Source organism: Tachypleus tridentatus, chromosome 6, assembly GCF_004210375.1.
Source record: "Tachypleus tridentatus isolate NWPU-2018 chromosome 6, ASM421037v1, whole genome shotgun sequence".
Classification (NCBI taxonomy): Eukaryota; Metazoa; Arthropoda; class Merostomata; order Xiphosura; family Limulidae; genus Tachypleus; species Tachypleus tridentatus.
In genome coordinates, this window is record NC_134830.1 from 163,656,545 (window position 1) to 163,682,340 (window position 25,796).

A 25,796-nucleotide genomic window follows, 5' to 3' on the forward strand; every position below is an offset into this window, starting at 1 on the left:
AATTTAATCGTCAGAAGTCTGCTTATAATACTTAGAACCTTACTGAGAGTACTTTAAACTTTCTAGGCCTTGAAAGTTGAGAACAGTAGGCCAAGACAATCACAATATGTGAGCTGGATAATTTGCAATTTAAACTGTTTTCTAGTATGGATGTCTGTACAATTCTGATGTAAGTGAAAATACTGTGATGGTTTAATACTAAGTATGAAGTGACCCACCTAGTGAGAAATGACAGATAAATATATCTTCCCAAATTTTGGCAAAATTTCAATAAACATTACATGTCTGCTAGGAACTGAAAAAGGGCAGTGTTTTTCAACTGTTGGTTTTTAATGCTTGTTCTTTGTAATAATGCCCTTCATCAAAAGCAAAGGCTCATTGACGTCTCATTAGCCTCCATAATAAACACCAAGATCAATGTGCAGCCCTTGTTACACATGCAGTTGCTTGTAGGCCTCATTTGTTTACACTAAATTAGTTGAAATAAAATCACTTGCATTTTGGAACACAAAATGCATTAGGCACCAGCACAAAACATCAAAAGGCTATTATAATCTGAATGGCTTTCTAGAATTAACTTGTAAAATAGAAGAAAAGAACCAAGATTTCCAAAACAAAAGTACTCTAACTAACAGTGTATGTGGGAAATTTAAATCAATATTATATTTTGATGGAGAGGAAGATGCTCTTTCTAATAATGGTTATAAATGCTTCCATTGGTCTTTGAAGAATCATTGGCAAAAAGAGTGTAAAAAGTGAAGGAGCTCTTTTAAAGAATTTATTGATATCTTGGCGAATCATGATATGAGGGTCAAATTTTTAGAATTGTGCTTGTGATTATCTGTAGCTGGTGTTTCTAATTCCTTGGAGACTATGAAAGTAATATAAGAGAAAACATCAATAAAGGAAAATTATGAGCACAAATATGACACAAGCATAAAAAGTTGAGAATGTTTTAAATTAAAATTTTGATAATATACACTATATTTTAATGTCAAGTTCCCTGATGTGCACTAGTAATATAGTTCAATTAAAGTTTGAATGAAACTTTGTTAAAGGTAATGGTGTGATAAACTCTAAAGATAGCAAGGGACTTGTAGGTCCATCTAGGTCATTTCATCCACTGAACTTTCTAATTAAATTAAAACAGGACCGGCATAGCCAGGTAGGTTAAGGCGTTTGACTTATAATCATTTTATTTCTTTCCCAAATATTCTTCGGTTGTAACAGAATAATTTATATAATCCACATGCACGTACACCCACTTACACATGTTCATTAAAAATATCTTATCCTACATGTTCAAATCCCTGCGATGTCCCAAAACATTCCTCTCACTTTAAAATGAAGGCATGTTGTAAGAGTGCCCAGTCATTCTCTTAGCGTGAAAGGCCCGGCATGGCCAAGTGTGTTAAGGTGTTCAATTGGTAATCCGAGGATCGCAGGTTGGAATCCTGGTCGCACCAAACATGCTCGCCCTTTCAGCCATGAGGGCATTATAATGTGATGGTCAATCCCACTATTCGTTGGTAAAAGAGTAGTCCAAGAGTTGGTGGTGATCAGTAGCTGCCTTCCCTCTAGTCTTACACTGCTAAATTAGGGACAGATAGCACAGATATCTATCTCATGTAGCTTTGTGCAAATTTCAAAAAACAAACAAAAACATTAAAACACTCAAAGTTAACTATTATAATTCAAATATTAAGAGTTCTCTTAAATTTGCTAAATCCACCATAGCTTAAGACAACTCATTCCAAAGGTCAACTGCCCCATTAGAAGAATGAATAAAACTTATCTGAAGACTGTGTACTTTGACCCAGTTTTATGGAAACACAATAGGAAATGGTGTTTTATGGTTTATTGTTCCTTTTTTTCTGATAAGCAATTCAAGTGATTTAAATATCCAATATTTTCATTCCCAAGTGTCAGCAGGTCTTATAAAGTTCCTCAATATCATCAGTAAATTTGGATTCTTTATTGACCATTCCCTCTTTGTAATTGGTATGAATCAGAAAAACAAAGGCCCTAACACTGAGTTGTCAGATACCCTCCCCACACTCAATGTAAATTCAATTACATTGAACTCCATTTACAACAATCCCTGCTTTATTCCATCTATCCAGTTTTGTATCCAATAAGTCAGTCTATCCTCCAGATATTTTTCTTTAACAAGCTTTTTATGTAGTACCTTCTCAAATGGTTTCTAAAAAGCTGAACACACAAAATCCGCATCAGTGACCTCTTCACAGAATGTCAAAAGGTAAAGCCATGCAAGTAATTATTGTTGTAAACTCTACAATTTTTAGAGTAAGTCTCATGAGTCTTAGTGTCCATTATTGTTGTAAATAAATCTACAATGATTGTCATGTTTCATATCCCAATATTAAATTTCATGGAAAATTATTTGTGTAACTGCACTTATTTCTATAACCAACTGAAAAAACAAAACATGTAAATGATCAAATTCAGTTAATGTTCAGACTTTATATGTTTTAGTTCTCAGGAGAAACAAACTTCATTGTATTACAGCAGTCTTTCAGTAAAAATATATACAATACTTTTATGTAAATCAGTTGTAATTAAGAGACTATTACTTCTGATTATAATAAACTAAGACCAGTTTATCCCTGAAGAAAGGTGCACCTTTCGAAAGTGCTCAGGATTTATCATTTTATAATTAACTACAATAATTTACCTTCAGAGTACTTTTTCTTTTAATAAATATGCATAGACACTTCTGAAGAACAAATAAAACAATTAACCTGTGTATGTGCCAACAGGTGTACAAGTAAACTGAGAACATGAGTCATTAAAACTTGATAAAATCTTTCTTTATTCTGATAAAGACACAACAGAAACATTCACTACCTATTTGGTGGGTACATATTTGGACTTGTGCAACTTGCACTTTATACTACTTTTAGATTTACTTTCACAAACTTACTTTGGCCAATTAATGAATTAGATATTCATTTAAAAAAAAATCTTGTATAATACAAAACTGGCCATGCTTACTAAAATCATGTATTATGTAAGCTTACAACAGAACTAAACTTGTGATTAAAGTGACGAGCGAATCTTGTTCCACGTTGTAGCTTAGATTAAAAATTGTCACAAAAATAGTTTATTGCTTCTTATGGTGATATAAAAATGAAACATCATATCATAAACAAAAGATTTTAATAGAAATTGTAAATAAAATTCCAGATCAAAACAGTTTTCTTTTCCTCCAACAGAACCTACTTTCGAATAGGTTCTTTTTAATAATACTTTTCTACCTTACCAAGAATTTATCACATAAACACATCAATATCAGTTATTTGTGATTTCTCTCTGTAAAGATATTTTTGCTATCTTCAAGTTATACTGATAAGAAGACTTCAAAATACCATTCTCTTCTAAAATGCATTCATCTCGGAAAACTTAGAATCCTATAGCTAATATTTTTGCATTTCAGGTTAAAGTGAAATTTTTGAATTGTAAACTATATATAACAATCAGATTTTTCTTCTTGTGTCCATTATATGGATAACCAGGAAGGAATCTCTTTGAACCTCCACTCTTTTCATTTTTTCCCTTTCTTTGATGATGGCCTTTTCATTATACAATTACGTTTGTAACACTGTACATAGACGCAGAAATAACATTTTCAAACTAAAAAGAAGAAATTTCATGCAAATACTTATTTGCAGTGATAATAAAGGAACCATTACATATTTTGGAAATTTTCTGTTCGTCCCTGGGCACTACTGAAGTCACATGTGAAGGAGCTCAACTTTGGACCAAAAAAGAACCCCAACTTCCAAACCTGGCTACAGATTGGTGTCCATTAATATGAAATGAATGCTGATGCTTTTATTATTTTTTTTTATGATTTTGAACACTAAAGATTGGTATGTGCAATAAGTAATCCAAGGATTATGAAAGGTCTGATAATTTGAAGGATACCAGCATATTTGTTGCCCCTTCACTTGTCTAAAAATAATATTTAACACAATCCTTCTTTCTTGAGAGGTTAGCTAGTTACTTGTATTTAAGGTTGAAGGAACAAGAAATGCATCTCTGTGCACAGAGTTTATCTTATTACTTAAAATTGTAAATTGCATTACTTGCTTTGTGGTAAAAATGTCAGAGGCTGAAAGGACTTCAAATACAAGGTTCGCTGTGAACACCATTTCTGTATGTTCTGAGAATAAATCTAAAATGCGTTTGAGAAATTAACAGTTAATGGAAATCGGTGTCAGATTACTGAATCATTTTCAATCAAGACTCGACCTTGACTAGGTACATTAAAATCAAACACACAATTATTCTTAGATAATTTCCTTCTAATAGCTTAATTCTCATATTTCTGTTTCACAGAACTACACACATTGGTTGATAAACTGTTGATAAATTTGGTTTATTGATTACTGTGTACCATATTCTTCACACTGAATAGTTAGTTATCTTATTTATCCAACAGGTCTGAAGCTTTAGAGACAATTACACAAGATGTGATAAAAATGAAAGTTCCAATCAGAGTTTAAACTTCTTGACATATAAAATGTGCATTTGTTGACCCAACTTGCAACATTACCGGGAGTAGGTTCATTCACCCTTGTAGGTAAATATAACTAAATCACAGCTGCTCATTTCTGGCAGTGAACAATCCTTCTATACTGGCTAGTTTCCTAGACTTGTAGTTGACATATTATAACTAAATCACAGTCCATTAATTCTAGCAGAGAACAATTCTATCTGGCTTGTTTCCGAGACCCATAATTCACATATTATAACTAAATCACAGTCCATTAATTCTGGCAGAGAACAATCTCTTCATACTGGTTAGTTACCACAGGCCTTGAGGATACCTTTTCAGTACCCTCTAGGTGTGAAGGACAATTTTGTGCCCTTGTTTTGGCACTATAATATACAATAACTATATATCTATATATATATATTTATATATCATGTATCTTACTTCAGATATCTACGTTATATTTTTGGCCAGACAATTCTGGCATGATATCTCTCAATATTTGAGCATAGTTCAAACAGTATGCACTATTAAAAAGTTTCAGATTATTTCTTTATATTTTGATATACTTCATGAAGCAATAAGATGATCACTTTGGTTTACGAATAAACCTCAGTACCAGGTAGCCCATTACTCGAAAAACAGCCAGAAAAGTCACCAAAATAAATGTATTGGCCCACAGTGGGAACGTCTGGCCTTGTTGGTTAATGATATCTCTTACTGGGATAAATACTGAAAGGCCAGAATGACACACTTCAAATTGAGAATTAGTTGATGCACACCTGAAAGAGAAAAATAAAAATAAAATTCTTACAAAGATATTCTCAAAAGACTTGAGCAGGTAATTTCCTCAACATTTTATTCAAATATCTAAAGGTTCGTAAATACAACTTGTTACTTGGCAACAGACATTACTAACCTTAATTAATACTTTTGAAGATGCATTTTCACCTAAATGTGAATAAAGTAGCCAATATCATACTTTTCCAAACTACTTTATATAAATATATTTACACAAGAAAGACACTTAACCAAACTACACATTAAAACTAAAAAAAAATGCTCATCGTAAATAATTACTGTATTCAAATAGTTTTTATTAGTTCATGATTATTTGATGAAGATATATTACAAACGAATTGAAGAAAAACTGTATTTCATATTGGAAAATGCTTTCTGTGGCTTATAGCAAAATACTGCTAAAAAGACATTTCTACAGGGGCAAATGATTTTAAAAAATAGCTTATTAATAATGCATGTTATAGCTAAAAGAAACAATAAAGAATTAGAGAAAACTTCATGAAACTTAATATCATGAACTCTTGCTAACAACAAATAAAGCCCTGCACGGCCAGGTGGTTAAAGAACTCGACTTGTAATCTGAGGGTCACATGTTTGAATGTCAAACCGAACATGCTCACCCATTCAGCTGTGGGGGCATTATTATAATGCGATGGACAATCCCACTATTCATTGGTAAAAGAGTAGCCCAAGAGTTGGTGGTGGGTGCTGATCCCTTCTCTCTAGTCTTATGCTACTAAATTAGAGATGCATAGTGCAGATAGCCCTCACGTAGCTTTAAGCAAAATTCAAAAAATAAACAGACAAAACAAACAACAAATAATCACGAACACAAAAAAAACAAACAAACCCGTCATTCAAACTTTTAAATATTTTCTGAAATAATATAAGATATATCTTTAAAAAAAATTAGCTATCATAAATTTGGTATGTCCTCACCGTATTGGTGGCCCTCCAGTGAACTCCACTATCTGCATGTTTTGATAGGCATAATGAACAATAGAAAGATATTGTAGCCATTGAAGCCATGGAGGAATTGAAGAAGAGTAGTAACCACCAAACAACATGGTGGATAACGAATAGAGGGCAGAAATTGTTACTGAAACTTGCAGGTCAGTACAGGATGCTCCAATAAACAGTCCGACACTCTGTAAAAAATATATATAATTTAGGTATTGTTTGTTGGGATTCTATAAAACTTATCTTATTATAATTCTTTGGAGCATCAAGATGTCACATACACGTTATGATCTTAATCATCAAATATAAATGAAATCTCTAAAAAGCCAATTTTGCGAGACTTGTTTCATGTGAGAAAGGTCTAAAAAAATGTTAACATGTTTAACTAAAACTATAACTACAAATTATTTACAAAAATGTTATAAATGATCTTGCTTTGATTATAACTACAAAACCTACCTTCAGCAATACTGGAACTTTCTAGAGTTTTATACCACTGGAATGTAACAAAGACAAATCTGTATGAATTGTGTTCAGTGTCCATCTTAAATGCTGCAGTGTTAAAGTACAAACACCAACAGTTCATATACCACATAACTAATTATTAAATTCTGTTTTGAAAAGAATATTTACTGTTTTTAAAATTCAACATATTTTTTTTTCTTTATGAATTGTTTACAAGAAAAACTGTTTTTCATGATTATTTCCTAAAATAACAGCAACATCCACCAGAATAATAGACTAAAACAAAAGATACTCAATTTATTAATATTTTATACAGCAAAACAGTTGTACAAGAATTCTATAAAAATATGGATTCCAGTTGCCTGTCATGGTTACTCACTTGGGCTAGGACACAAAATACTGAAATAATAAAAATACAAGCTCACACTGATTGTCTTGGTTTCTCACTTGAGTTAAGACACTGAATACCATAACAATATATGATTTTAGCTGGTTGTCATGGTTACTCACCTGAGCTACAATGGTGTTGAGGATGAGAAAACCCCAAAGACAAAGGAAGGTCTGCGAACTGTAGATGCCTAACATTGGGTAAGATATAAAATGAAAGACAGTAGGTAAAGTTAATGTCAGAGGTAATTCTCCAATCATCTTGGCCATATAGTAGGCAGATAATCTGTATGCTCCTGACGCCCTTTCCTTGTTTATCACTTCCCGTTCGGGAGGAACTGGAAAAACAATATTAAACATGCAGAATGAATACAAAACTTATAGAACATACTGTTTAATACCAGCATACAAGTTCAGATTTACTAGCTTACATATAAAACAAAAACACAACGTTTCTTAACTCCAGTTACCCATTTCGTGAAAATATCACATAATTATATGTACGTATAAAAACAAGTTTTGTCAGAAACGTTTGCATTTGCAGATAATAACTTATAGTTAACAGTTTCATACAGAGCATAATGTTAAATTGTAAATAAGGTTGATAGTATTACGACTTACAATATCGAAAGTGACGTATAATTGTGACACTTACAAGAAATCAAAGCTCCAAATAATGCAAACAGCATCCAATATGTCATACTGAAAAACATCTGAAACAAATTGAATAAAAACCTTCATGCTTGAAAGGAAAACAATAGTTTAAAAACAATACACATACAAAATAAAATTGTACTGAATTTTTAAAAGATATAAATGTCTGCTGCTTTCCTCACAGATGTCCAAAACAGTATTATGACCCAAAACTGAACATGTTATCCTTGATATTTTACCATACTATCTTAAGATAATAAATAGAATTTCACTTCAGAGATGAGAACCAAAGAATCTGGGCTAGCCATAACAATGCAAAATGGATATTTAATCAGTAGATTAAACTGAAAACTGTATTCTACAAAAAATTCAGATGCATTAAATATTCAAGTTTCATTTTATTTTTTGTAGAGTACATTGAATCCTAACTTTGTTTTTACTTTAATGGCAATATAGACGATATTTTTATCTCACTTTTTTTAATGCACATATTCTCTATTAATGGTTGTACTGTTAACAGTTCAATAGGGTTCCAATAATACAGGTGCTCACCCAGCCCCGGATATCCCAGAGTGTCGGCTCTGTCCGCTGAACCTGGAACCAAATAAGTCCACACAGAAGTCCCAACCCTATAGTCTGAATCCAGTTCAACTTGGAGAGCATACGGCTCTTTGCTTCTAGAAAGTTACGCTGGGTAAGAACCTTAAGTTGTGTCCAGAAGGACGTTGGCCACTTTTCTTCTTCCTCTAGATTGTCCTGACTACTGAATGTTGAGCTAACAACTCCAGACCACGAAGATCTTCCTGAATCATCATCATCTTGATGAGCTGAATAAAAAACAGTGAAAAAAAATAATTTCTAACTTAAAAAAATAAACATAGACAAAGAAACCTTTGAAATGTTAACTACATTCTATTCATTACACAAGAAAACAGTCAATAATACTATGTAACACAAATTTTGTTCCTGGATAGTATGTGTTATTTCTTAATAGCTTAAGTTGCAAAAGAACAGAAAAATGGACATTATTCCCTTCAAACTTTGCTTTTGTGACCTGGATAATGAAATTTATAAATCAACCTATTTTATATGTAAAAACGGGTAAACTTGCACATTTTCATTTACATAAGGTCTGAATAAAACAACATATGAATCAAGATTTTCATGTATTTATACTAAAGTTATACAAAAATGTTTAAAAGTTTTTAGTTTTTCGAGATTTGCGACTGTAATGCAAATCACTTTCATGTATCAGCCGCCAAATATATCATGTTTTCATTATACATTCCCAGGTTGCAAAAGCAAAGTTTGAAGAGGAAAATAGCTCTTTTCTATTTATGTCAGGCAAATGGGAAATATCACTTCCTGCTCAGGAACAAGAAAAAGTAAAAGGTTTGTTACATAGTGTTATTTTAACACATTACATTATATTCTATCACAAAAACAGTTGCAACTTGTTATTGGCACCTAAAATATCAGCTCTTCCTAACAATAAACCAGTATTTATCTGAAAACAATTGATTATATTGTTTTCTTTATTCAGACAAACAATTATATTCAGTTGGCAACTGTAGGCTTGAACATTATTAGCTGTTCTTACGAGTGTGTAAACTTCTTTCAATTTGGGAATAAAAAAACTAACCTATTTTTTGATAGGTTCGTAACTTTTTGTCTTGATCGATGATGACCTCTACTGGCCTGGTTTGGTCATGTTTAGATGGTGTTATGTTCCATATGTACGGTGTTGAGGTAGAGTGAGCTGATGATTCGGCACTCTCAGGATCATGTTTCACTAGCTCACTAGGAATAAGTAATAACATAAAGACATTAAATATTAACTTGCCCAGACGTAATTGGTTAAATCAAAAGTATGCACAGAGCATTTTGTTTTCATTAAGTACAAGAAAAATGGAAATTTTGATTTTTTTTTTTTTTTTTGTAAATCACAAAGTTAAAGCACAAATATCCTAATGGAAAATATTTTAAAATCTAATTTCTACAAACTTGCTTTATGAAGAAATAAAGTTAATTAAACAGTAATCATTTATCGTTCTTACCAATTACGAAGGTGTTCCCAGGGTTGTTTATGGCAGTTTTGAAAATCTAGAGCAGAACTGTGAGAACAAACAGTTTCATCATCTTCACCGGGCAGACACAGTATTTCTTGAAATTCTAGGTTCCTATTGTACAAGCATGTTAAAAATTATCTAAACTAGTTTCTAGTTTATACAAAATTATGACTAGAGTTGACGATTCACACTGTTGTAAATAAAAGAAGTGCTACATATACACAACTGCATTAAATTCCAGTTGCTCAGATAATTCTGCTAAAAACAACTGTAACTGTAAAAAAGTTTACAATTACAAAGTTGATTGTTTAGAGAACAATGCTATGCTAAGAACTGGTGATGCACAATACTTCTTACCTTTTGCATAAACACACATTAAATACACTACTTATTTGTAAACTTTCTTAAAATTACATGAGTGTTTTGTAGCAAAATGCTAAACAAAATAAAAAGGTAAATATTCTTGTTCTATTCTATGACATTCATCGAGATGACATCTCTTGGTATGAGGTACGGAACACTCAGGTTTCTATTTTTTTCTTTATTTGTGAAGGAAACAGCCGTGAGAAGCCAACTTTTTTTTTTAACAAGGATATTAGGGCAACTAAAACTCTCATGGAGCCAATCAGAAGCCATGTTTAATTCAAAAGAGCCAATGACATTTATTGTAAGAAAACTTTATAATAACAAGAGTATATAAGCCTCACAAGATTGTAGTGATGAAAGGCTGGAATAAAATTAATTATTATGTGGTTATTCAGTGAGCTTAAAGATGTAAACAGTTAAAGGTGAGTTTCATTAAATGATATGCAGTGACAATAAAAAAAAAAGTTTTAATTTCGAGGTTATTTAGGAGTATTAAAGTTCAAACTACAGTTAAGTCTTGTTTGGCATGACAATGGTTTGTGGTTACCAACATGTTTACAACCATGAAAAACCAATAGCTGGAACTTACAAACAAATAAATTGAGACACCTAAATTAAATACCTTTTCTACTGTTAATATGTTTTTTTTTTGTTTTTGGGGGGTGGGTAGGTTAGAATGTCATGAGTCTCCTTCTCAATATTAACTGCGAGCCACCCCAGGTTAAAAGTTCAATCCATGTAACTCTAATGTTTGCCACCTTCACGTGCAAGTCTAATTCATAAATTAATATTTCAATTAAATCATAAAAACTACTATACAACTAAACACACAAACAACATTTCAACAGAAATTTCGAGACTGACTCATGAACTCACAGACTTTTCACTGAACCTAATAACTTCAACCGAATCATAAAACTAGTTCAATTTGTACTCACTAATTCACTGTTTACTTTATTAACTAATTGGCACTGAACTACTGTATCAGCCAATCAATACTGACTAGTAACTTTCTAAACATTAACGTCATTCTAATAGAAAGTTCCCTCTAGCAAACATCAAATTATAGCTTTGATTATTTGCTTAGAACAATATAAAATAAAGGATGGATTTAAATTTTTACTTTTTCCAATGATGAGTGAATACTGTATAAGGACAGTCTTGAAGATACTGATTAGTCCCATGCTGTCCACAGATTAGGCTATATTACTAACGGATAGACATATTACAAACGAATCCTATAACAAGCTAGACAGAACTCATGCAATAAATACCCATAAATATCAATACTAATTTATATAGATGACCTTACCTTGCTTCTATAGCTGCATTAATAATCTTCTCTTGTGTTTTGGAGTCTTTTTTAAGCTGTTCCACTGAAACAAAACATGTAAGGCTTAATTATCGTTCATGAAATAATACAGTTCTTAATTTTTACATAATTGAAAGTACAGATTTAGATTTCTCACCCCAAGAAGTTTTTAAATTTTGTACTTACGACTTAGCCCCCCATGGGGCGTTTCGATACCTGTGGTGGGCAGAGCACAGATAGCCCATTATGTGGCTTTGTGTTTAATTCAAAACAACAACTTACGACTTATCCTAATGAAAATCAATTTACCATGTTTGGTGAATATATAATTTAACCGCTAGTTTTTAAACAACATGGAAATAGACATAAATCATAAGAGCAGAGAATACTTTACAAACGATGATTTGCTATAAAAACATATAAGCACATTGATATAAATACTGTGTTTTTTGTGTTACACTTTTTACCACCTATGGTTAATGGAACATTGTTTTGAGTCCGAGATGACACTTTTAATACGGTGAATCCTAATCGTAAAGGTTATACTTACTAATGAAGTCAGCAGGATTGTAATGAGGTGTTATCTGTAATCCTACACTACTGAAAAAGTCAACAACTTGACTCGTGTCTCCAAAATATGCCATCTAGAATATAAAAAAATATATATTTACGGATTATTTAGAAATTTTCTAATTCTGAAAAGTGAAAAGTTAATTGAAAACAAAAAAAAGTTGTTCTGTTGAATTTGTAACTCTTCAAAACATTTTCTCTACTTGCAATATGACAAAATTAAAGCATTTCAAAGTTAGGTCAAGTGTCAACAAAATAACGGATGATAAAGGTCAGAGTGGTATTCATAACAGCTTTAGGTGGTAAATAACACGTACCTGTCCGTTGCAAAGTAGAAGTAAGCGATCGAACATATAAAATATCTGACTGGAAGGTTGGTGGACTGTGATTATCACGGTTTTGTTTTCTTTCTCAGCGTACTCCTTTAACGTAGACATTAGGGAAAAAGCGGTACTGGAATCCAAACCTGATGTCGGCTCCTAAATGATCGAAAACAAATACATAGTTTATTCAGAAACGGGTCTTCAATTCCCAAATTACACGTGTCAATTCTTATTTTATGGAATATTAATTCTCTTGTTTAATTTGTCTTCTGTAGCACATCTTCCTCTCTAAATTTTCAACAGTTGGACCCTATTTTTACACCCATCCCACTCTTTTGTGACCAGTTCAACAGATCTGCAATGAATATAGTCCTTCAAATTGTAAGGGTACGTTAATACTTACTTGTCATAATACAAGGTTAATTATTCAGAAGGTTGAAAATGTTATTATCAAAACGATTTTGAATATGCAAATCAGCAGCTCACTAAACAAACATAACCGATAGAAAGTCGCGGTGAAACGCCATGTATCAAAACTACGGTTTTGGACTGTTTGGCGTTACGTAGATAGTATGATGCCACCAAAATGACCGCTTTTGGTTGTTTAACACCCCCTTCTGATGCAAAATATTCATAAATCACATCACAAAAACGTGTTCAAATTAGAGTTAAGTATTTCCAAAACGGAGGTACTTCCTTTACATAATTACATTAGAAAACGAATGAATAATGATCAACTTAGGACGCCAGGACCATCAAAGAGAGACTTGCAAAAATCGTATTCCAGACATAGTACGAAACGTGCAGCACCTTGTAAGAGGTGGAAAATACACAAACATAATGTTCAGAGGCAAAAACAGCCCACTTGCAACAGTACGTAACATAATTAAAAAGCATTTGTTTTTGAAAATGCTACAAAATCACGTAAACACAAACTTCTTCCAATATATTCATTTAACAGTTACATACCTGTTACAAGTAGTTGGAGAATGAATGTCGCCAGATACAGTGCCTATAGATTCCTGTGCAATCGGACTGTTGAAATAAACAATGGGAAAGAGTCATTCTAGTGTATTAAACGGACTATTAGTACCATGCAGGAAACACTAGTGTGTTTTTGACATGACAACCTTACGACGGAGCTTTTTGTCATGAAAACTAGAATGCAGAACTATCGTGAGAGCTCACTTTCGTCAGCTACAGCATGACTGGACATGCAGCATGAGGTGTAACGAAGTTGTAAGGTTTCAAAATCGTTTTCATATAATGTTCGTAACTTCTGTACATACTGAGGAGTTTTAAGTTTTAAAGCGATTTTGATAGGATTACCTTAATTTAGTAAAATTAGAAGCAAAGCTTTAAAAATGTGATAACAAACTACAATAACATCCTTATATTTTCATATTTCTGTATTTGTTTGTTTGTTCTTAAAATTCACGCAAAGCTACACGAGGGCTATCTGCGCTAGCCGTGCCTAATTTAGCAGTGTAAGACTAGAGGGAAGGCAGCTAGTCATCACCACCCACCGCAAACTCTTGGGTTACTCTTTTACCGACGAATAGTGGGATTGACCGTCACATTATAGCGTCTCCACGGCTAAAAGGGCGAACATGTTTCGAACCCACGACCTTCGAAATACGTGACGAGTACCTTAACCACTGGGCCATGCCGGGCCCATCTGCATTTGATTAAAAATAAAAAACATTGTTAAGCATTTATTAAGGGCTTTAAACATTTGGAAATGTTAAAATTACATCAAACTTTACATCAAAATATAAATGAAAGCAACCGATAATTAATTTAGCCTGGGAAAATGTTTTTTTTTTTTTTAGAATGATTTAGAATATTAGCTGTATTAACGTACGAACAAACGAAAAATTAAGAAAAAATAAAAATAATTCCAAGCCTTGCCAACAGATGGCAATACAGAAGGCACGAATAAATTACTTCTGATACTTACGTCTAGTAACATGGTGGTAGGGTTTGTCAGAAGCTCACTGGCGATGTTTGCTCTCTTTTTCTCTCCTCCAGAAAGTCCACGTTTCATCATGTCTCCTATTACTGTGGAATAATGTTTTAAAAAATTGAAACTTCGTAAATATTACAATAATTAATGTAAACGCAATCACATCTTTTTAAAATTTGGTAAATGTGGTGTAGTTTACCAAGAGTTTAATTACGTATCTCGCACACCAAAATAAATTACACGAAGGCTATCTGCGTTATCCGTCACTAATTCAACACCACTCAAAGCCAGTTGTTGAAGTACTCTCTTACCAATGACTACTCGAATAGACCCTAACATTATAGCGCCTCCACGGCTGAAAGGGTGAGCATGTTTGGCGAGGATGATGATCCGAACCCTCGACCCTCAGAATGCGAATCAAGCGCCCTAACCACCAGGCTAGGCCGAACCAGTTCACCCGTACACGTTCAAATCTATTAGTCTATATGTGTCCTTAGAATTCTTTTAAGCGCAACTATTTTCACACTTTCTCGAATTTAGATCTCGTAAGAATATGAAATTACTTTAATAAAAGCAAGTTCTATATTAATTAATATGCAATAATAACATGGATTCAACTTATGTTGCTTTGGTTTCCTTCTTTATTGTTTTAGTACAAAGCTGCACAATGGACCATCTACATTGTCCACAGCGGAAAATCTAACCTCGGATTCCAATCACAAAAGCATACAGCTAACCCGAGTACTCAACATACTAAAATTACTATATATTTCCTTCAGTAAATGAAGTATTCTTGTTACACACTGTCTCATCTGTATATGGAGCTATTATGCCTTGAAACAATACCAGTCGGTACAAAACCCTTTACCTGTATGTCTTATAAAGTGTTAGCAAATGGCGATACCCCTCTATTTTAGCTGGGCCAATGCCAGCTAAAATGTCACATCTTTCATGGATATAAAGAAGCCTATACTTTGCTACATGAAAGAAGATATGATCTATTTACCTACTTTTATAATAACCTTAATTACTTCAAAAATAAGTGTACGAAAAACATCATACTTAAACCATCCAACCCTGAACTTGACGCTGTGGCAAGCTGCCAACTCTGCCCAGTGTCGCCATCTGCTGAATAATCATTTGAAATGTTCGTCTGTTCGAATGACGTCAAAGACACTCATTAATTACCTTCAGAAGGTTTTCGTGCACAAAACAATTTCGTTTTCACGAGGCACGGTTAGGAAAATTCTGCGATACCGATAACACTACTGATTCATTAATTACTGTCAACAGCAAGAAAAAATTGTTTTTTCACGTAATGCAAGCACCACAAATTCATAACGTGCAACAAGATACGTGTAGTAATATCAGCTACCCAAGCGTTCTTATAGTCCTAAAAATAGATCGATCAAAAAGACATTTAATCATTAATTTTAGAGCTTAAAACATTTTTTGTTGTAAAAATTAATTGAAAGTGACAGATAGCTCTATTTCCATATATTGTCAGTTCAATAAGAAATAACCAATAGAAAGAACGCATAAAAAGTGACAGCTGTCCAATGAGCCAATGAGGTTTAATTGCCTAGCTAATCTACGATTATTTTCCATCTATGTATTTCCAAAGTAGGAAAGGTCTCATATATTTCATGCCTTATATGTTTGTAATATCCTTTGATATGCCTATTATTTTAGTGCATATAAATTTCGTGTTTACTGAAATCTACACGAGAGGTAAGATTACTATTGTTACAAGTTGGTAGTTTAAGGTAATATAAATGTAATTAAAGGTAACATAGTCCGGCAAAAACAGGCAATTATAGAAGTATGGCAAACAAAAACAACCTTCAAGGTTCATGCAACCGGTGATTTTCAACAACTTAAGGTTTGTTTGTTTGTTTTTTAATTTCGCGCAAAGCCACACGAGGGTTATCTGAGTTAGTCATCCCTAATTTAGCAGGGAAGGCAGCTATTCATCACCACCCACCGCCTACTCTAGGGCTACTCTTTTACCAACTAATAGTGGGATTGGCTGCGACATTATAATGTCCCAACGCTTGAAAGAGTGAGCATGTTTTGGTGTGACGGTGATTCGAATCCGCAACCCTTAGATTACGAGTCGAGCGCCTTAACCACCTGGCCATGCCATACCAAAGGTTTAGTCTACAGCTGTGTTATAATGGACATTGCCTAAACAGAGAGAAATGTTGAACAAAACTAAAACCTAATGGTGTTGATATCCAATACGTCTAAGATATGGTCCACGTTCTCCATGTTTTCACATCACAGTAAAATATTGGACGAAACTATGACTTACCAGTGTCTTGACAGCGGCCGAGATCCAGTACATCTAAGATGTGGTCCACGTACTCCATCTTTTCACGATAAGATATGTAGTCGGGAAGTCTCAACAAAGCAGAATACTGAAAGGAGGCACATTACTCTTTAATGAACATATCATTTTAACCGACACCTTATTTACGATAAAATGGCAGTTTACTGGAATATAAAACACTAACAGAAAACCAACTAATACGAACAAAATGTAGCGATACTGCTTAGCCTACGTAAGTGCCTTTTGCTAAAGAAAGAAAACTAACGTTGATTTTATTATCTATTATAAATATATTTATAATCATTTTTATATATTTTTACTACTAAAAGAAAGTGTCTTTGAGACTCTTCAACTCGACCTCTTTTTTTTCGCGGATAAATCCCGTTATATGAACACAAGACCGAACAGGCTAGAAACGATGTAATTCGACACTGAACCTGTGCTGTGCATGGTTTGTTATATATTATATATAATTGTTTCACATGTGTTATAAGACCTTAGAAATAAAAAAAAAATATTCAAAGTGCACCAAAATGAAACGGTTAAATAGTCGTTCAGATAACTACGTCTGATGCTACTAATTTACAATACTGAAAATAACACCCATTATTTTGCGACTAAAATCTTAGAGGTAGAAATAATGTCGTATTAAGACATGATAAACAGTGTTGTCAAGATACTTTTAAACAGATTAAACTCATGGAGGTTAATGGTAGACTAAGTGTATTTTGGAACTTCGCGCACTTGGGAAGACAGATACCAGTTTGTTTGTTTTTTTCACTGGGACACTTTAGTTCCACTCTCTCCTTTCATGGATAAACAAACACGAGAGAAGGATATGACGTCATGTGGATAGAGACGAGGCTAATTAGTTAAGGTTGGCTGACTGGGTCTTATGTGAACGTGACGTAACTGCTCGATCCTTGCATATTTGCATACCGATAGCGCGAACACCCACAGTAATTTCGAAATATTTATTCATTACTTAAAGAAAAATAAAAAGCATTACTGGTTGCTTTTTTCTACGCTCTTAAGGTCAGACAATCACGAACTTATAGCTACAAAAGCGACTAGATGGCGCTCGATGGAAATGCTAAACTGTTTCTTAAAGTGACAAAAAAAAAATCGTACGGTTCAACGCATGAAACACGCGATTCGCGTTCTCTCTTTTTTTAAAAGCCAATTTTAAACCTGTACGTTGCTTTCTACCAGTTAAGACATATTAAACATCTCTGGATATCTACTTGATTTTGGCTTAGATAAAAGATCATCAACCACGAGTGTTTTCCATGATTACAACTCGGTATCCTTACCATTACCCAATTTTTGATGAGTACGAAGACACTACACAATCTCTTCTATTAAGTTTAATAATAAACCTCTAAAAACTTAAACGGATTTATGTCAATATCGTATAGTCAAACACAGATGTCACTGCTATATTTACGAGTTTCACGCAAAATTATACAAAAAAAAAACGTTCCGAATTTTGAATTGATAAGTTAGAAAGATGGCCGCAAACCAACAGTAACAAGTCGTCAAATGAGATCCCACGTGAAGAATCAATACTGAAAGTCACTATATAAAAGTGACCGATTCTACTTTTTGTTTTCTTCACTGTGACATTTTCGTTCATCAGAATTGCCAGGTATAGCAATAGTAATATGTTGTTTTTCTCACTTTTTTTAAAAAAAAGTGAGGTCACAAGCGGTAAGTCTACTGATTTTAAATGTAAAAATCAGGGGTTCGATTCCCCACGGTGGACTCAGCAGATAGCCCAATGTTACTTTGCTAGAAGAAAACACACACACACACACGGCTATGAAAAAAAATTATGAAAAAATATGGTGACTTTATTCGTCTATACAAAAGATATCTTGATATAAGACTGTTAAATATTAGGTAGGATGAGAGGGGTAGAAGGTAGATATATGGGAGGGTGATAAATAGATGTATTGGTTATACCTAGAGAAATATAATATTTAAATCTCTGTTCAGTGCAGTGTGTAAAACTTTTAACTAATTATCAGAGCAGTTAACAATGAAAGTTATTACGTGGCCACAGGGTATGACAGTTATTACGTGGATCCTTAAAACACAGTAGTAAGACCCCGAAAGAAACAGTTAAGTGTAATTTATCTTATAATACATTAAAGTTTCTTGGGCTTCTTTTTTGTTATTGTTTTTGTTAGGTTTTTTTTTATCTGTAAATTTCACGGAAAGTTCTTGTGTTTTTTCCGAATGTTTCTAGGAATTTGGGGGAGTTGAAAGCACTTTGATGTAAATGGCCTGTAAAAAGGGGCTATGAACTGCCCACTTCAAATTGCTCACACCTGTTGTGGGTTCGGCGTGTAATGACGCGTCGTCTCCTGAGGGGGTTAGAGAGTTCAACAACGGGGTTCCCCCCTGATATTTCTCTAAGCTGTAACTCACTTTCACTCAGCTAGCTGCCTGAACGAGGGAGGGAAGGTTTGGTTTATTTATTGGGAAATCTCGTATCAAGCGTGCGCATGCGTACGTGTTAACCTTTTAACACAAAAGCAACTTCACTGTGTCGTTAATAAAACATTAGAAAGAAAAACACCAGCCTTTCAGACCACAGTACAGAGAAATTAGGCATAGCTGTCACAGACGAAAGCTCGTTGTCTAAATATATACTTTCCCACTTTTAACAATAATCAAATAAAAGATAAATACTGTTTTGCTGTGGAAAAGGACCTAATGCGTGACATTTTGGTAACAATTTAACTTTAATTTGTCTGGCTGCTCGTTCACTTCAATCGCAGAAAAACCAATTCAATCTTTCACGCCTGTCGTCAGAATACTCGTGCGCACGAGCTCAAGGTATTTTATAAACATTTCTTAGAAACAATGGTCCGACTCGCTATTCATAATGGTCACCCAGCGGATTGAAGTGAATAAACGCACTTCCCCCATTATCGATGTACAAGTGTTAGAAAAGCATTTTTATTTGTGAAATACAACCCGTGTTGACAACTGAATCTTTCTAATTCATTATAATGCTGTTGTACACCACAAGTCGGATAACGATAGCTTTAGTTTTATCAAATATACTGTGATATCGTGGTAACACATTACCCGCTATTAACACCCCAATACCTAATGTTATATTTTCTAACTGTACTAAATTTATATTCTATAAGGTGTTTCTTTCATAGTTTTCAATAATGTTTCGCATTACTTCTTTTACGTAGATGACGTTCTACACGATGTTTCTGATTAAAGACCGATATCACAGATGACATTCTCTACGATATTTCTGGTTAAAAGACCTATATAACAGATGACGTTCTATACGATGTTTCTGATTAAAGACCGATATCACAGATGACATTCTCTACGATATTTCTGGTTAAAAGGCCTATATAACAGATGACGTTCTATACGATGTTTCTGATTAAAGACCGATATCACAGATGACATTCTCTACGATATTTCTGGTTAAAAGACCTATATAACAGATGACGTTCTATACGATATTTCTGGTTAAAAGACCTATATAACAGATGACGTTCTACACGATATTTCTGATTAAAGACCGATATCACAGATGACGTTCTCTACGATATTTCTGGTTAAAAGACCTATATAACAAATGACGTTCTATACGATATTTCTGGTTAAAAGACCCATATAACAGATGACGTTCTATACGATATTTCTGGTTAAAAGACCTGTATAACAGATGACGTTCCATACGATATTTCTGGTTAAAAGGTCGATATCACAGATGACGTTCTATACGATATTTCTGGTTAAAGACCTATATTATAGCTTTTAATATTATTAGTTTACGTTTTACAATCTTTACCGAGATGTACTGAACAACATTCTGTATCATTTTATTATATATTATTTCTATCTTAATTTTTTCGAGTTATATTTTACATCATAAAATTTCTCGGTTACATTTCTTAAAGAAGATTTTTTATATGTATAAGCACACTACAGATATGAAAACAGCATATTTATAATTTTATAGAGATTTGTTGTTTAATATAAATCAGTTTGGTTGTCTTTTGGACGCGGGTTTGCGATTCAGTTACATCACTTAGAAGTCCCTTCTACTCCACGGTTTTCCACATAAAATTCTTCATTAAAGAATAAATTAAAAACTCGAGTCAAAACCACATGCTACCAGATGGTGCACTCAGTATAACACACGCTCTGTCAAGCAGCGTCGATCGTATTCTGCCCTAAAAAATAGTACGACAATGTATCCGTATGTCCATAGTTATCAACGGACACGAGCCAATTTTGGCAGGACACCGATGAGTAACATTCTACACAAATTCACAAAGTTTCATCAATATCTGATCATTACTGACTGAGTGACGAAGTAAACACAGTGTGAAAAAATCGGTCCACATGTCAACAGATTTTTCCGTGACCTTGCTGTGACCTTGACTATTGATCTTGACACTTCTAAGTTGGGTCAGAGTCTAAACGTGTACTAAGTAAGTTTCGTCGAAATACACTGAGATGCTTTTGAGAAATCTTGATGAAAAATACACATACAGGGATGGAAACACAACTTCCGTCACCTTTGGTAGCGGAGATAAAAACGACATAATGTTTGTTTTTGAATTTCGCGCAAAGCTACACGAGGGATATCTGCGCTAGCCGTCCCTAATTTAGCAGTGTAAGACTAGAGGGAAGGCAGCTAGTCATCATCATCCACCGCCAACTTTTGGGCTACTCTTCTCATAACGAATAGTGGGATTGACCGTAACATTATAACGCCCCCACGGCTGAAATGACGAGCACGTTTGGTGGGACGGGGATTCGAACATGCGACCCTTGGATTGCGAGTCGACTGCCTTATCCACCTGGCCATGCCGGGCCACACCATGGTGCACTGTTAATCGGTATAGTTCTCGTAACGTCGAATGTAAATATACCTGATCACGTTACAACTATCTCCAGTATTGGCTTGACGTGGAACAGTTGTTAACGTGCCTGTACTGTGAATCTTAAGATTCATGGTTCGCGATACGTTACGGGAAAAAAAACAACACACTCAACTATGGACAGTAAATTGGCTTACTTTATATCTTCTCTGTTAACCACTTTTGGTCAGCATTCCGTTTTTCAGTAGTTAGAGAGTTTTGTGATTCAGATACACCGAATTACACACGCAGGAGGTTATTCGAGAAATTTATCATTCACTGTCCCAACCTATCCTGGTTTCACATTATTGAATGCTTCCCGCCAATGTAAAACTTAACTAGTAAATTAGGTAAACAAATACAGGGAAAAGATGACAAATTTGTTTTTAATTGTTTTTGACAAGAGTAACAGGAAAACCCAAGGTTTAAATATTGATTACGAACTAAACACTGCATGCAAGCTGAGATGAATTTGGGAGTTCACCCCTTGAACAGTGTGGGAGACAGGAAACGGGGTTTGACAGTTCAGGACTTATGGAGCTGTGTAGCAATGTCAATGACTCTGAGCCCGGTGGCAAGAATGCTTTGTGACAATGACCCAGAGTTCAGCACGTGAGCTTCATGCGGGAAGAATCTTCAGGTGGGGTCCAGGTTATTGGACTGTTGTTTGCGAGCACGAGGTGGTTGCTGATTGTGATTAACAGTCTTTGGCATCCACAGAATTGGAGGCGGTGATGACTTTCAACTGCTCTATTATTCAACGACTGCCGATCATAGAGTTCAACAAATCACGTGGCAAGTGACCATTCCTTACGAGTTTAGCGGTTCATCTGCCCTTATAAATGAATTAAAAGTACGTTTTGTGCAGAAAAGATTAAATGGGACGCAAAAACAATACTTGTTACACAATATCATTTCACGCGGTCCTTGTTAAACGATATCACGATACAATTATAGAGGTTATAGGGTTTTTATTTCATATCTATCATTCTTCAACATATGTTGTTGTTGTTTTTTAACATCATGAATGATATGATACTTGTTACACAATATCGTGTGTAATGACATAACACTTGTTACAAAATACCATGACGCATGTAATGATTTTGTTTGGTAATCTATTTATGCTTCAATGTCTGCCAAAATTGCGAAGTTTTGATAATATTCCAGTAAGAAGTACGTCTAAAGTTATAAATACATGCCTGTACACTCGAGGTTAGTTATAACTGACTTTTGTTGTTTTTAAATAATTCTAGCAGTTTTTGTTTCATCAATTTCGCGCCAAGTCCCTCGAGGTTTATTTGTGTTAGTTCTCCCTGGAGGAAAGACATCTAGTTAACACCACACATCTTTAAATCTTGGGCTATACTTTACCAATGAATAGTGGGATTGATCGTAACATTATCGCGCCCCATAGCCGAAAAGTCGAATTCTTTGGTAATAAGATTCGAACCTGCGACCCACAGATTGCGAGTTGAGTATTCTGACCACCAGGCCATGCCAAGCCTTTTAGGAGACATACAATTAGATTAATAAAAGAGCACGAAAAAACATCACATTTTAATATTTTTATTATAACAATATATATTGGTAACTCATTTCTGATTATATTTATTCATTAAAGATATTTAATAACGTCTATAGCATGCTTTGCAGACTTATTTGTTTAATAAGTATTTATCCATCTTGTGACCCAGCTGCAAGTCTCAAGCCTTCTAACACTACAAACTAGGTTTCGTCTATTCTGTTGTGCAACTTTGTTCGTAACTACGAATAAAAAAGAAAAAGAGTTACCCTGTTCTAAGCAGACATAAAATACAGTTTGGTAGCGTAAAACTTGCGTATACACGATCATGTGACTTCTACAGTCAAAGTTAAGACCTGCTGAACAAGGAGCTTTGAACAGACTCGGGTATTATTAATAAGAATTACGAACAAGCTTTACTATTAAGGTTTTTTTTTGTTGAATATGTCTATCGTATGTATCGGTTTCCTTGTCGCTCAGTTTTTTTTGTGTTTTTTTTGTTTACTGTCTCAGTATAACATCGCTTAATTTAAAACAGGCTTATTCTCCTAATAACTAGTTCCATTTCAGAGAAGAAGAAAAAATTTGCGTACGCATAACAAAAAAAACAACAACAAAAAAACACGTGCACATGGAAAACGAGAGAGATATCAATAACCTTCTGTTATGGTCATTAGGAGAAAACTTCGAGTTCCTCGTGACCCCAAGAGACTTTTGTATAGGAACAGGTTGTTCAAATGGCAGTTTGCGGGCTCATTCAGCTTGCCAAACAGGGGGCAGAATTTCAAAACAGGTAACTACACGAAGAAAATAAAGGCATTTTACATCTGTTTGTTTATTCTATGATTGATAATTAATGTTCACCGACTCAAACTCCGTCCGACGTATTGTACTACTTGCTACTACCACAACTCTGGTATAGGAGGCGGATGATAGATTGGATGCTACAGTCAGTAGCACACAGATGGATTATTTTGTGGACCAATGGCGGTTCAAGGTGTGCATTATTCTCACCACACTGTGAACAGTCGTTGGTTCATAAAATAGTCCATTAAAATAGGATATTGACGTACTTGTAAAAACATAGAACATTTTTAAAACTACAATAAATGATTGATAGTCCCCTCATATAGTGAAAACGTGACATTACTTTGGCATCTTGTTGATAGCATAGACCTCTGTCATAACATGTTCTAATTAACATATTTCGAATATTTACTCGTTTGGAAAATAAACTACAAGATTTCTTAGATAAAATCGAACAATCCTGGTCTGGTTTTCGTTCGACTACGATTGCTTTTTTTTTCATTTAATGACATGTTTAACAGGTTCCAACTTTCAACATTGAACTTTGACCTTCCTAAGAGAGTTCCCAGATTTAATTCGACAAGTTTTTCTTTTTTTTTTATCGCTATTCAAATCTTGTAACTAAAGTTTAATAATTGAGCTAGCATTATACATTAAAAAAAATTATAAGAGAAACTTTTTTTCATACGACTCGTAAAGCGAATCAGAAATTAATAAATCGAGAATTTCTTTTTAACTGTAGTATGTGTTTTCAGGCTTAGAGAAAATTGTATCAGATCGGAATTCAAGTATTGAAAAATATGTAGAATGATAACGTGAAATTTTAATTCGGTGTTTTGTATTTATGACAAAGCTATTAAGACAAACCATAATTAACTGTACCTAATTTTAAACTATAGACCAGAGCCAGTCAGCAGCACCCTGTCGCTCACCATTAATGCTCTGCTTAGAAATATTCTACACTGTAGCACAGATTCGAACCAGGGTCACCTACTCTAAAATCCAGGGTTCCACCACAGGGCTAACTCGCGCCCCGAAATTTTCGTATCGTTAGATAAGTAACTTATACATTCTGGAGATATCTCTAATCAAGAAATGGACAAAAGCTAGGGATGTGGTTCTTTAATGGATAAACCTTGTGTTATTCTATCATTAATCTGTGAGATGCGTAATCTAAAGTTCGAGTTGTCGGGCTACCGATTTAAAAGTCCCAGATTTGAGACCTATTGCCATCGAACACGCCCTGCGCTTTCAGCTGAAACGACTTTAAAATGCACTTGAGACGGCGGGTGTCGCTGGTTGGATGCTTTCCCTCTGTTCCAAAATTAGGACCAGGTGGCTAAGGCACTTTATTTGCAAAATGAGGGGTCGCGGGTTCGAATCCCGTCCCACCGTACATGCTCGTCCTTTCAACCGTGGGGGCGTTATAAAGTTACGATCAATCCCATTATTCATTAGTACAAAAAATAGTCCAAGAACTGGCTGGGAATGGTGATAACTAGCTGCCTTCCCTTTAGTCCTTCATGCTAAATTAAGGACGGCTAGCGCAGATAGCTCTCGTGTAGTTTAGCGCAAAATTCTCAAACTAAACTAAACTAAAAGAGCATAAATATCTTGAACAGTCCACTAGCGGCTTTGAGTGAACTCACTATGGGATCGAAGTCGTAAAATGTTCCTTCCAATATTAGATAAACTACTAATTATATTATTCCACATCACTGGTATGTATGTTAAAATGCCTGGTTCAGGTCTCGATAAGGGATGTTGTTAACTGAATGTTAATTTTCACTCCTTTTCCTGTACGACTGCGGGAAATGTTTAACTGAGATA

At 34.2% G+C, this 25,796-nt stretch overlaps 1 protein-coding gene across 2 annotated transcripts in view; it reads right to left on the bottom strand.

Moving 5' to 3' along the window:
* Positions 1 to 2,814: 2,814 nt before the first annotated feature.
* The window catches only part of LOC143254333 (uncharacterized), a 105,150-nt gene continuing 82,168 nt past the window's right edge, over positions 2,815 to 25,796 (bottom strand). For both annotated transcript variants that reach the window (XM_076509342.1, XM_076509343.1), the window contains 12 exons: positions 16,707 to 16,812; positions 14,387 to 14,487; positions 12,421 to 12,582; positions 12,084 to 12,177; positions 11,534 to 11,597; positions 9,844 to 9,966; positions 9,429 to 9,586; positions 8,339 to 8,613; positions 7,788 to 7,845; positions 7,256 to 7,470; positions 6,260 to 6,468; positions 2,815 to 5,301 (listed from right to left, as the gene is read on the bottom strand). In XM_076509342.1, the coding sequence (XP_076365457.1) occupies positions 5,109 to 5,301; positions 6,260 to 6,468; positions 7,256 to 7,470; positions 7,788 to 7,845; positions 8,339 to 8,613; positions 9,429 to 9,586; positions 9,844 to 9,966; positions 11,534 to 11,597; positions 12,084 to 12,177; positions 12,421 to 12,582; positions 14,387 to 14,487; positions 16,707 to 16,812 (1,758 nt within the window). In that variant the 3' untranslated portion in view covers positions 2,815 to 5,108. The remainder of the gene's footprint in view (positions 5,302 to 6,259; positions 6,469 to 7,255; positions 7,471 to 7,787; positions 7,846 to 8,338; positions 8,614 to 9,428; positions 9,587 to 9,843; positions 9,967 to 11,533; positions 11,598 to 12,083; positions 12,178 to 12,420; positions 12,583 to 14,386; positions 14,488 to 16,706; positions 16,813 to 25,796) is intronic.